The 14,161-nt window shown below is 42.2% G+C and overlaps 2 protein-coding genes across 2 annotated transcripts; both read left to right on the top strand.

Annotated features, from left to right (window-relative positions):
- The first annotated feature begins 219 nt into the window (after positions 1-219).
- LOC120380202 lies at positions 220-3,789 on the top strand. Its single transcript, XM_039497712.1, has 2 exons — positions 220-768; positions 2,196-3,789. Exons 1-2 carry the CDS (start codon positions 295-297, stop codon positions 2,622-2,624), a joined length of 903 nt encoding a protein of 300 aa, XP_039353646.1. The 5' UTR covers positions 220-294; the 3' UTR covers positions 2,625-3,789.
- An 8,929-nt stretch (positions 3,790-12,718) lies between these two features.
- LOC120380700 (olfactory receptor 6M1-like) lies at positions 12,719-13,648 on the top strand. The gene has a single exon (XM_039498652.1). The coding sequence runs from the start codon at positions 12,719-12,721 to the stop codon at positions 13,646-13,648; it is 930 nt and encodes a 309-aa protein (XP_039354586.1).
- Positions 13,649-14,161: the final 513 nt, after the last annotated feature.

The following is a 14,161-nucleotide window of genomic DNA, read 5'->3' on the forward strand; positions in this document are numbered from 1 at the left end:
TTTATTGCAGAAAAAATGATCTCCACTGAGAAGTTAGGAACAAATTGTAGCGAAGAACTAGAATTAAATTTCTGATCCCCTAGTTGAATTGTTAGAAATCTGACTGCTTTGGAAATTGAAGCTATGCAGTTTGTCAATACACAAGCCAACAACTGCTTATTTAAGGAAGTATCACAGTGGAACAGCTGAACATGAGCCATTCTGGAAAAAACACTAGTTTCACTTTTCATTCTTACTCACGGTCCGTAATCGTTCACATATCTGAATGTACTCACTCAGTCTTCAGACTTCACTATGTCCTTTGGGCCGGGGACAATCTCATCAGAGGTGAAAATGGCAATTGGCAGAAACTTCATTGAAATATGGAAAAAACATTTTAGTCTTATATCAACGTCGGTATACTCACTTGTTTTGGTAGTGCTTGAAAAGATACTGGAATGTGAGTTTAAATGCCCAGAAGAGCTGCATTTGAGATGTCCGTACGCCATTTTACATTTCATTATGCCAGCTGTGACTTTTTTTATATTAGGCATAATTTTCCAGGCAGCACGTCTACATCCTTCTCAAAGAGAAAACGAATTCTACTACTCTTACAACAAATGTGGAAAGGGCAATAGTGACTCTACAGATAAGCACGAGTTTAGTAGCTGCTGGTGCATTTTCTTAAAGGCTTCTTTTCCTGCTGTCTTGTGGATAGTGATCCTTCTTCTGGATGGAAGATATGTTGACTGCTTGAGTGAGAACATCACAGGGTATCAGATTTCCCAGGTAAGATTCACCTCCCTTGAGAGATGAAATAATGTTGCTTTCATTCAGCCAGTTTCTTGAGTTGCTCCAGAATTTAGCCACTTGTGTTTTATATTATGCAGGAAAAATAGTTTCTATTAAAAAAATTAGAGGAAGCCAGGATGTGCCACCAGGTACTACACCATGTGAGCCTAGGTTTCATTATTTCTTCAGCTTTCTTTCTATTAAAAAAATTAGAGGAAGCCAGGATGTGCCACCAGGTACTACACCATGTGAGCCTAGGTTTCATTATTTCTTCAGCTTTCTAAAGGGATGCCCCTCCTTGATTGTAGAACTCAGGCAAAGAATAAACAATATACATACGATTACTCATTACAAAAAAACATGTCTGAGAGGTGGAAGCTAGACAGTGAGTGCAATTATCTGGATTCGTTTCACTGGGGTCACAAAATGAATGGAATTCTTTTACACTAGTTTCTTTTCCTGTATGGATGGGAAATGTCTCGATAACTAAAGGGAAGTTAGTGGTTTTTCATTTCCTGGGGCAATCCCATATGTTTGAGTCCTTGAAGTAATGTAGGTCCAGATGCTCAAAGAGACATGGTGGATGAGGTAATGTCTTTTATTTGATCAACTTCTGTTGGTGAGAGAGACAAGCTTTCAAGTTTACACTGAGCTCTTCTTCAGATCTGTGTAGCCCGAAAGCTTGTCTCTTTCATTAGCAGAACTTGGTCCAATAAAAGATATTCCCCCACCCACCTTTTCTCTCTAATATCCTGGAACCAACGCAGCTAAACAACTCTGTAAAGAGATTGTTAAATGTATTCAGGCACCTTTGAGGAGCTGGGTGGGTCCTCTTTGTCACCTCCTGTTTGCATATTCCAGGGGAGTTAAAATGCCTTTTTTACAGTCTGAATTTCTCTGTCTTCTATTTCTGGCCTTTGGATTTTGTTAGGCTTTTGCCTGCTAGATTGAAGAGCCCATTCTGAAATATTTGTTCCCCAGGTTGGTATTTACAAGTGTGATCAAGTCACTCAATCTTCTCTTTGATCAGCTAAATAGAGTGAGCTCTTGGAATCTCTCACTATAAGGCATGTTTTCCAATCCCTTAATCATTTTTATGGCTCTTCTCTGAACCCTCTCCAATTTATCAAAATTTGTCTTGAATTGTGGGCACCAGAACTGGACATAAGATAACAGGAGTGGTCGCACCACTGCCACATACAGAGGTATAATAACCTCTCTACTCCTATTCGAGATTCCCCTGTTTATGCAGATAAGGAAGCCAAATGTAATGGTCTCTTCTGGCCTCAAGTCTATGATGATCATTGTAGCTAAATATAAATAAAAGGATTTGTCCTCTAGACCCTTCTGGTGAGATATAAACAAGTTATAAAGAAAAAGTCTAATGTAAGTAACAGGTTTTAACATATTGATTTTTTTCAAAGATTTCTGGACTCGTTATCATGGCTCTTGTTGTCAATATCGGTTTGGTATGCAAGTTCTGCTACAAGAAGGGCTACAGACAAAAGATAACAGTGGATGAAGCTGAAATCAAGAATCTACTAGAGCAAAGAGCTCGTGAGTATATTTTAAAACAGAAAGAAGAGGCTATCTGGCAACGCATAAATGATGAATGCTTAGCTGACCCAGAAAATTTTTTGGAATCTATTAACGAGGAAACAGTATCTGGTATAATAGCTAGAGTTTGTAACATTTCAAGAGAAGGCTCAGGTGACAAAGGAGGAATGGCCAGCACTTCACCTCCAGTGACCTCCAGTCAGTTACCTCGAGAGACCTCCAGACTGTTACCTGAAGGGACTTCCAGTCCACCATCTGAAGAGATACCAGAAAACTCAAGTTGTCCAAGGGTGTGAGTTTTTCTGTATTTTAATATGACAACACAGTAAGACTGGTAACTGATTAATATACCGGTGATAACACCGAACCATGACTACACAGCAACTGCAATCTACTAAATGCACAAAAACCAAAGTGGAAAATAAGGAAGGACATGCATCCCCAGCAGTTCTGCTCCTCCAGCCTCCCCCTGCAGTTCTTGGCTTCCTCTCCCACACTAGGGGGGCTGTAGTGGGTTCCCCTCCCCCATTCCAGGTGCAGGAGGGTGACTCTAGGGGCTCCCCACCCTCCTCTGCCAGGCTGGTGCTCCAGGGAGGGCAAGGCAGAGGAGCTGTCCTGTCCTGTTGTTCACAGGAGGAGAGGAGGAAATGGCAGTGGAGCCATCTTGAATTGTTGAGCTCTTAAGGTCCCTCTTCCCCTCCCATGAGAATGGTGTCTGGATGCCAAGGGAGTGGGGAGAGGGAGAGAGCTCTGAGTGCAAAGTGCCAGATTCATAGCAGCACTACAGCTCTGCTGGATGAGATTTCCTGAGGTATGTGTAAACATGTGACACAGGGTTCAAATGTGTAAGTCTTACAACTCAGGTGTGAGAACTGAAGTGTCTGAGATCTCCAGTCCTCCATTTCACGAGGTCTCCAGCTCTTCACCATAAGAGATCTCCAACCCTTCACCTCAAGGGTTCTCCAATTCTCCACTTCAAGAGGTCTCAATACCTTCATCTCAAAGGATCTCCAACCTTTCACCTCAAGAGGTCTCAAAACTTTCATCTCAAGGAACTACAGATTTTTGATTTCTAATAGTCGTGTAATCTATAAGGGAAAAGCTACAACACAACCTCATAACCGGCTTCTCTCAATTTCAGAACAGCAGAAATGGAAAACAAAGAGAAATTAAAATGAAGGCTGATTAAAACTCTGTCCATATCTAGTTAAACAATGGCCATAGGGTGACCACTCATCATTAAATGTCTTCCGATGGCCAAGTACGTTTTTGGAATGTAAATAGAAGTTTTCTTCTGTTCAGGAAGAAAATCCGAGAGACTGCCAATAATCCGCTCAAGATGCCTGCAGCTGTTAAATAATTCAAATACAAGCAAACGTGGCTCATCTGTTTTTCACATGCACTAGGTGTGCTTTAGCATTTACTTTCATATTTTTACGTGCAAGACATTTAAAAATAAAGGCCCCACTCTGAAACTCAACCCTTGTCTCACTGGTTTGGTTTGGCTTGAATGATCTCACTCAAGGAACAACACACATAGTCAAATTCATGGAATAGCCAAAAGCTGATTACAATGCCCAGAGCAGGTGGGTTGGACTAGTCTGAGCCCAGTCCTCACTCAGCTATACTGGCCAGGTGGAGTTAACTTACACTGTTGGAGTGTGGGAGGCAGTGTGGCCTAATGGATAGTGCACAGATATGCAAGAGACCTGGGTTCTAATTCCAGCTCCGCTACTGGCTTGCTGGATGACCTTGGGCAAGTTGCTGCATTGCTCTGGGCCTCCATTTCCCCATGTGCACAATGGGCATAATGCTACTGACCTAATGCACCCATAATGCACCCTTTATAAAGTCCTTTGAGACCCATGAATGGAAAGCACTACACAAGAGCTAGGTTTTATCCTTATCACAGTAGGAATTGGTTTTTCCTGTGCAACAGAAATCTTAGAGATTTCACCAAATTTCACCATCAGGCGAAATCTTGAAATTTTTCTCCAGCCAAAAATCTGGGGGAAATTATTGCTTCACGTCGATTAAAATGTATCAGACATTTCAAAACATTTTGTTTCAATTTTAACCATTTTACATTTTAAACCTTTTTTCTATTATAGTTAGCTTCCATTCAGAAATGTATCTGAATTGCCTGAAAATGTCACATTCCAGTTTCTCTGTCATGTACACTTGTCACAGAATGTGGGGGAGTCAGGGCCCTGCACCCCCCCACTTCCTGCAATTCACTGTGACTCTCAGCCAGCCAGTAAAACAGAAGGTTTATTTAGACAACAGGAACACAGTCCAAAACAGGGCTTGCTGATACAGACAACAGGACCCCCCTTTAGTTAGGTCCATCTGGAGGCCCCGAGAGGCCACAGCCCTGTTGATCGGGGTGGCCCTCTCCATTTCCCAGCCAGCTCCCAAACTGAAACTCCCTCCAGCCTCTCAGCTTTCCTCCTGCTCCTCTCCAACCCCCCTCCTGGGTTCTCATGTTACATGCTCAGGTGTCCTCCCTTCCCCAATGCCGGCAGTCCCAGCCAAACTCCCCTGCAACCTTCCCAGGTCAATACTCCCCACTCAGTATTCAAATAACACATCAAGAACATTCCCACTTTGTCACAACACTGGTCTATATTTGTATGCCACCCCCACACAGTGTGGGGCTCTGCCACCCTGTGGTGGTGGCATGACCACCTAGACATCGATGAGAGCACTACAACCTAGGTTGAAAATCTTTTAGTTCAGGTCGTAATGGCCCCTGTGCTAGGATCCAGACAGATGGAAAGACTGTGCGTTACATATTAATAGATTTGTAGATTTCCCAGTCACATAGGCCACTGGCCATCTGTTTCTCTTCTCTGATTGGATGAGTGTAGCTCCCAGAAGCAGTGTTCTGCCATGAATACTCAGTGATGAGATCGAAATTCACTTTCCCTACACGTTCCTCTCTAGAATGGAAGATAATCTCAAAGGGCAATCAGATTCAAAACACAGAGGATTTCCCTCTGGGCAAAACTTTAAAATTACAAAAAGAAAACCAGGAATACACCTCCCTCTCAGCATAGAGAAAATCACAAGCCAAAATAAAAGTAAGCTAATGCATTCCCTTGCTAGTACTTACTAATACTAATGGATTTTGATTGCTTGCTTTCTTGATCTGTCTCCGGCAAGCACCCAGAACAGACAGAACAAAGTCTCCTATCCACCCCAGATTTGAAGTATCCTGTCCCCTTATTGGTCCTTTTGGTCAGGTGCCAGCCAGGTTACCTGAGCTTCTTAACCCTTTAAAGGTAAAAGGATTTTGTGCCTCTGGCCAGATAGGATTTTATAGTATTGTATACAGGAAGGTTGTTACTCTTCCCTTTATATTTATGACAGCCCCTATTTAGCTGGGCACTGCACAGACCCTGACTGAGATCAGGGCCCCGTTGTTACATGCATTGCACAGACCCCTATATGCATTTAGATTGTTTTGAAATACAGTCTGAAAAATCCCTGTATGTTTTTTATAAATAAAATGGTATGGGTTGATTTTTAAAATTTATGTTTATTGGAAGTATTGTACAATTTTTTTCCTATGCCTGGTTAAAAACTAGGTTAGTTTGCTGTATTTTTTACACTTTGGTTTTATTGTGAAAAAGTTTGCTTGTGCTGCACCCATGTGGTGGAAGCGGAAATTGCGCTTGTTTACATTAGTTGTTTTTCAGCTGATTATGTGTAAAGGTTTTGAAATATACATATGCAGGGGTTTAAAAACTAGTTTTGCTTGCTATTGTTAGGAAAAACACACACGGGTTTATGTTTTAAAAGCATCTTTCTTATGAATATTGGCAGATTTATCAAGTGTTATTCTACAAGAAAGATCAGAGGGGAGGGCTTTGAAAAGGACCAAGTAAACTTTGTCTAAAGCAGCTGCAGTTTCCAAGGGTGGGAACAAAGAAACCATTTCCCCTGGTTCTGAGGAGCTCAGAACATCCAGAGCCTTTATTATACAGAACGACCCATCATTAAAAAGGGCTCACATCCCGGTAGCAGTTGTACTATCCGGGGACATGGGTAAGCGACACAAAGAGGCCAAAACCTCCGATTCTGAACAGCTCAAAGCCTCCACTGCACATAAGAAACCAACTTTAAGAAGGGTAAACAAACCGGTAACAGCAGCAGTGTCTAGGGCTGGGCATGAGCAGGGCCAAAGATTCAACCCCCCTGATTCTGATCAGCCAAGAGCCATTGCTACAAATAACAACACACCTGCTGGCTTTGTTGCATCAGTTGCTGTTTGTAATGAGCTGTTTCGTACTTGTGCGTCTCTTAGGTGTTTAATGGATAAAAAGTTTTCAAAGTTACATCTTGAGGCATTTCAAAAACAGCCTTCTCCGGAAGAAAGGGAGGCTTTAGACCAAAAGAATAACAGAGACACATGCGATGATTGTAAAATTGGAGAAAGCAGTGAAGGGTGAAGGGTGGCTGTGACTAAACATGAAACCTAAAAACGTAAATGGGGCTGAGAAAAGAAGTGGGAAAGATCTAAAAGACTCAGGAGGTTTTGGGCAATGAAATTTTAAAAGGCCAGAGCGTTTTTAAGGAGGGAAATGGACATAGACCCTCCTATCCCCTCGTCTGACGGTGCAGGCAGGGCTGGCTCCAGGCACCAGCTCAGCAAGCAGGTGCTTGGGGCGGCCAATGGAGAGGGGCAGCACATCTGGCTCTTTGGCGGCGGGTCCCTCAGTCCCTCTGGGAGTGAAGGACCTGCCGCCGAATTGCTGCCGAAGAATAAAGCGGCGGCGGTAGAGCTGCTGCAGATCGCCATCGCGACTTTTTTTGTGTGTGTGCACGCACTGCTTGGGGCAGCAAAAATCCTGGAGCCGGCCCTGCTCAGGAGCAACCCAGGAGCAGCCCAAAGCAACTAGGGGTTACCAGGGAATTAGGACCTAAAAGTTTTTAAAAACAATAAAATGTCTGTGGGGACCCTGGTTACAGGTCTGTATTTAAAGAGATTCAAACTCTGTGTCATTCCAAGACAACATAACCTGTGCAACCTTGAGTGTATTGCCAGTTACACACAAAACTAAGATGCAGTAAAGGCTGATAGTGTGTATCAGTAATTTAGAGTAAACTATATTAGAAGGAATTTGTAATTACCCCAAAAGAAAGCACTGGAAACCAGGAAATTGACAGTTAAGGTGAAACTAAAAAGGAATACAAGGCACTAGGACCATTTCCTGACATTTTGGAATTGATTGGGTTTGATTTTCAAAACTTGCCATGTTAGATAAATACAGACAGACAGTCAAGGCTGAATCCCCACTCTGGAACTTTGAGTGCAGAAGGTGGGGGCCCCCAAGGACTCTAAAAATTAACACTGGCCACTCCAGGCTTGTATTAAACTCCCAAGGTTACATGTTTTTTCTGACCTTGGATTGGTAAATGCTGCCATCACCCAAGTGCAAAACCCCTCTGGGAATCCAGGAAGGCGCTTGGGAATTCTTCCCTGTGGGGTACCCTCAAGCCCTTTCACCTCCGAGTACGGGGAAGAGCTGAGAAAGAAACCAAAGGAAATCAGCTGTTGCCACCAGATAATTAAATAACGTGCACAAACCTCTTCGGACACAAAAGTCCAACCCTGTTCTTAAAAAAAGGGAAATTTTATTAAAAACAAAAAGAAAGAAAACATCTGGAACACAGACCGAAACCCTTGGATCATAAGAACAATGAAAAATCAATTGAGTTCTTAAAAGAAGAATGTTAATTAAAGAAAAGGTAAAGGAATCACCTCTGTAAAATCAGGATGGTAAGTACTTTACAGAATAACAGAAGATTCAAAACCACAGAGGATTTCCCCTCTAGGCAAAACTTTAAAATTACAAAAACAGGGATAAACCTCTCCCTTAGCACAGGGAAAATTCACAAGCTAAAACAAAGGACAATCTAATGCATTTCTTTCTATTAGTCACTATTTCTGCAATATTAGATGCTTAATTTCGATATGTTTTAGGAAGATGTATTTTTCCTGCCTTGTTCCCTTGTTGACTCCAGGAGACACAGGTCAAAAAAACTTTCCCCCACAGATTTGAAAGTATCTTCTCCCCTTATTGGTCCTTTTGGTCAGGTGCCACCCAGGTTATCTGAGCTTCTTAACCCTTTACAGGGTAAAGAGAAATTAACCCTTTATAGGGTAAAGAGGGATTTTATGCTACCCTTAGCTGTATGTTTATAACAGGGGCTTTGTCATATATAGGTGCCTATTTCCCCCCACCCTCTGCCCCGATTTTTCACACTTTCCATCTTGTCACCCTAGCTGTGAGGAAGGCAGAAAACTCACTGGTCCTCCACCAAATGGGAGAAAAAATACATTTCTAACCTCCAAATGGGCAATGGACTAGACCTGCAGCATCTGCCCAGCCAGGTTCCCATTCCTAGCTCACGATGGGAAGGGTGGGGCTGCTGGAACAACATTAAGAGGGTCCAGGTGGCCCCCACTCTGGGTTAAATCTTTGGAGCTGGGACATGCTGGCCAATCTGCACCCTCGTCCCTAGCTGGCCAATGAGTGCCAGAGACTGCCAGGGGGAGGAGCTACCTAGTGTCCATTAGCGTGTCCCCCTTCGCTGCTGGCCCCATCAAGTTCCCCCACCTGTTAAGCACAGTCAGCACAGTCAGCCTTGGACAAGCCCGGCCTCTTGCCTGAGCCAATCAGAAGATATTGTTTAGACATGTGGTAGAATTGCATTTCCCTGAACCAATCATAGTGTGCCACAAGGCTTGGCTATAGACCGCTACCTTATTTCATAAATGCCTCTCTGGAAACAAAGGAATGAAAGCCAAACACGGTACCTAATGCAAGTTTATGTAGAAATATGACAGCCTGAAAAAAATTAGTGTAAGGTTGGTTTTTAAAGTTTTACCTAAAGGAAAACAGCTCTAAACCCGTATTCATTGTAAACACTAAAGAAAGATTTAGAATTACACACTTCATGCAAAACACACACACAGAGGTTAATTTAAAAGAGAAACCAGCTTCTATAAAACAGTTGATAACATTTTTACAGGACATGTGCAGGCTACTTCTCCCCCACATTTTTTTCCCCGTAACTTTATAAAAACCTAAATGCTGTTAAACCAAATCAAGATTTAACAAACAAACTTTTAAAAGTTGAACATGAATAAAAAACCAGCATAGGTCTTTTTTGACTGAGATGAAAAATCCTGTAACATAACAAAAAGACCTGTCTTTACAATTGAATCAATATTTTGTAAAGATATAGCTAAATAAAAAATGTTTAATATACATTACCCTAGCCTTTCAAATCATAGCATTAGCTTAATTTTAAAGTGACGCCTACAAAAAAACCCGCAACATAATCAAACAAACATTTTTCTGCTTGTAAACTGTAAAGAAAGTTTTAGATGGCAGGGTAGAATATAAAAATCCTCAACTGAGGGGGTTTACAGTGAAATTTTATTTAAAGACAGGGAAATCTTACTATAGAGAACCCATATTTACATATGTGTTTCAATTAAAAAATAAAGTTTAAAAAGACAAAAGCCATGCATGAGCATGAAGGAATCCTAGTAAGGAGAGAGAGAAGAGCATGGGGTACAACTGAAGTTTTTAAAATATTAAACACCAAAATGTCACCATCTGGGAATGATCAGTTCAGGCTCTCTGCAAACTCAGGCAAAGGCCACTATATTGTGTACACCTTTTCAAGATTTTCTTCCCAACAATGATGCATTGAATTGCAATCTGAATAATCACAAGTTAGAAATAACACAAGCTCCAAAGTTCAAAGCAACCTGAACTCTGGGTTTTCATTCTTTAATATATTTAGTAAGACTTAAAAAAATCTGACCATTTCTAACATCTCAGTTCTGTGCTCAGGTATTCTGCTGGTGATTTGAGTGAACACAGACCATCAGGAGAAGAAGAGGAAGAGAGAGAGGAAGAAGAAGAAGATCTGAATGTTTTAATGTAATCTCCTCACTTCGGTTTTCAGTAGAAATGGATTCAGGAGGCAAAATCCAGATCCCAGTTTCCCCAGAATTCAGACTGGAGATTTTAATTCATGCCCTTAGCATGGAGGGGCAGCAATGTCTCCAAGGTTGCACTGAGACATGGAGTTGAGTGGGGATTGTTGAGACAAGCTAGCTGCCATGTTTCAGTATTAAACTTGTTCTGATCTCCCCAAAGGGACACAGATCTGAGGTTTTCACTCAGTCCATCAGAGAGGGGCTGCAAGGATGTTTCAATCTGGAATTGGGGAGGTTCAAAACCAAGCAAATGTTTTGACATGTTCCAGGAATCAGGACATTGGGTTCTGGCTGATCTGCTGACATAAAGTAGCCAGAAAACACCTAAATCAATTCCACACTTAATTTCTATAACTAGAGTGGAACAGTCAGAATATACCAGTGAGACTGGCCCATGGTCCTAGAAACCAAACTGGGCTAAGATATTCATGAGGAACTAGTGATTTGGGGATCCCAACTTTAAATACCTTAAAAGTGCTTGATTTCCAGAGGCCAGGTCCCCAGAACTTTCAGAAAATCCAATATCTATCTATCTATCTATCTATCTATCTATCTATCTATCTATCTATCTATCTATCTAATAAATTGACACAAATGCATGTTTATTTCATAAGTGCTGGACAGAGGTCCAGCTTTTTATAGGTATAAATCACCCTTTAAGTGAATGGTCCAAATGAATCTGAGGAATATCTGCACCAGAGCTCTTGCAGTCTTCATCAACCCCTTCTTCTTTCTTCATTACAAAGAAAGTTTGGAGAGTTTGCAGGCTAGAAAAAATTGTTCTTGGCAAATTAAATTTTACCATGTCAGAAGCCAACTCTACACTTAATGAGCCCCAAGAGGTCCACTTTACAGTCTCAGCTTCCTGATAAGTTAGCTGTTTTCATTTCATTTAGAACAATTATTTCTCCATGAGATGTACTAGCTGGTATATATCCCCCAGTGTTCCAGGTGTTTTTCTTTTCTGGGACAGAATAAGGAGCAAACTGAGTAAAGTCAGCTACTGAAAAAATTCTCAGTTTATTTTGTTAAGAGCTTTAGTGAGATGCCTGTTTCTGAATGATATTTGAAGATGAGTCTCCCACCAGCAAGGTTATCAGTTTATTTATTTATTTGTGTTTGTGTGAAATAGATCATTTTATTTAAAGTATCTATTTATTGTGTGTGTTTGTGTGTGTGTGTGTGTGAAATAGATCATAGGTTTTTTAGCAGGTAGGACTTGTGTTTGGAAAATATATATCAGTTAGGGTGTGCATATGTTCAAAGCTAAATTATCAATATGTTACATTGTGATTTCCCTTTTATATATTTAGATTGTTAGGAATGTAGGATGACAGATTATTCCTCAGTTATCTGTCGACATCTGAAAGTGGTGAGAACATGCATGGTACCATCACTGAATCTGTCTTTGTACTTCTCTATGCACATCTATCTATCTATCTATCTATCTATCTATCTATCTATCTATCTATCTATCTATCTATCTATCTATCTATCTATCTATCTATCTATCTATCTATCCAACAGCAATGGTACATTATTATTATATCAGATGATGGAACCTGACCTGGTCATTCCTGTGGAAATATATACTCTTTTAAAATAAAGGAAAAAAATATAAATATAAACTCATCATCTTACAGACATGCTCATTGTACATCTTTGGAAGGTCTTCGCTGAGGGAATGTCAGCCATGGCTGGGAAGAAGAATGATTGGTGAGAGAAACCACATTGAATACAGCCTGTACCTTGCTAAGTTAAGTTTTAGATTTTTAGATGCCTGTTTTCACTTTTATTTCCTGGTAACCCTTTCTAACTTTACCTCTTATTCTTGAATTCACTTAAAATTCCATCTTCCTTTGTTGATGAACTTGTTTTGCTGTTACTATAAACCAACTCAGAGCCGTGTTTAAATGGAAGGGTGCATTTACCCCAGTTATGTTAATAAGCTGTGATGTGCTTTTGTGTCTTTAGTGGAACAAACACACCTTATCGCTGGAGTCTGGAGCCGGCCCTGGGTCTAAGCACAGACACTCAAGGTGTGACCTGCATACTGGTAGGCTGGTTGTAAGTATCCCAGGCTGGGAGCTACAGCAGCACAGCATCATGAGGCATGCAGTTGGCAAGGTAAGTGGTGACACAACCACTCATTGGTCCATATTGCCCTCCCCATACCTCACAACTGGAAGTAAATTACCATTATCCCAATTTTTTTAGATTGGGGAGTAACTGAGTTACAGAGATATCAAAATCTCATGGTGTCCAGGGCCCACATTCCAGCCCCTCTCCCATTGTGTACCATCTCAAAGTTTAGTACAGCTGATGTTGATGGCTCTCTCTCCCTTCTTTCCTGGAAGGCAACAAGGTATGGTGCTAGTCAACCAGAGCGCCGTGAGAGAATTTGTCCTGCTGGGGTTCCCTCACCTTCATCACCTAGGTTTCCTGCTCTTCCTGGTGCATCTGATGATTTACCTCCTGACACTTGCTGGTAATGTGGTGATCATCGCCATCACCTGGGCTGACCACCGCCTCCACACCCCCATGTACTTCTTCCTCAGGAGCTTCTCCTTCCTTGAGATCTGTTTCACCAGCGTCATCATCCCCAAGATGCTGGCCAATTTCCTCTCAGAGGACAAGACCATCTCCTTTGCCGGCTGCATCGCCCAGGCCTTCTTCTACCACTCCCTGGGAGTCTCTGAGTTCCTTCACCTTGCAGCTATGTCTGTGGATCGCTACGTGGCCATCTGTTACCCGCTGCACTACATGGCCATCATGAGCGGCAGGGTCTGCACCTTCATGGTGCTTACTTCTTGGTTTGGTGGCTTCTTCTTCATCATTGGCCTCATCATGATGATCTCCCGACTCTCCTTCTGCGGCCCCAACATCCTCAACCATTTCTTCTGTGACGTGGGGCCCCTCCTCAGCCTCTCCTGCTCCAACACACACCTGGTGGAATCAATGGACTTCCTGGTTGCAGCTGTTGTTTTGCTGGGTTCTTTGGCCATCACCGCGATCTCCTATTCCTACATTGTTGCTACCGTCATCTGCATCCCCTCAGCCAAAGACCGACGTAAGGCCTTCTCCACCTGCTCCTCACACATCATTGTCCTGAGCATCGTCTATGGCAGCTGCATCTTCATGTATGTCCGTCCAAAGCAGCGTGATGGACTGGACATCACCAAAGGGGTGGCCATCCTCAACACGGTCATCACTCCCATGCTCAACCCCTTCATCTACTCGCTGAGGAACAAGCAGGTCATACAGGTCTTGAAGGACACTCTGTGCTGGAAAAAATAGATAGTGCTGCATATGGGGAAAATAATGATTCTGGAGGGTTGGAAGGGGGGTTAATTAATACACTAAAATGTACTCAAAGTCTTTGAGATGCATGGGAGATTAGGGAGGTGCTTAATTAATAAACTGAAATATGCTCCAGTTTTTTATATGCACTGGATTACAGGGAGGACTTAATTAATACACCGAAGTTCAGCCAGAACGTCTGGATGTGCCTGAGGGTAGTCGTGGCTTCCAACTCCCAGCCAAGTTAGAGAAAGTTGGAGGAACAGTTCAAAGCAGGTGCCCACTAATTCAGCATGAATTCTTCTGAAGGATTAACTGTGCTTTCCTTTGCTATAATGCAGCCTACTCTCGGTCCTTGCCTTCCACCTGGTCAGCTCTCCTCCACTGGTCACTGGTGAAGAATAAGATAGAGCCACCAAGAAGCCCTCAACACCTGCACCCAACCCTGCATCTTCATTTGAGATGGCCTGGGAGACCACCAGAGATAGCTTAGCTCTGATCATGTGCAAC

The sequence above is a fragment of the Mauremys reevesii genome, linkage group 13, assembly GCF_016161935.1.
Source record: "Mauremys reevesii isolate NIE-2019 linkage group 13, ASM1616193v1, whole genome shotgun sequence".
Taxonomy (NCBI): domain Eukaryota; kingdom Metazoa; phylum Chordata; order Testudines; family Geoemydidae; genus Mauremys; species Mauremys reevesii.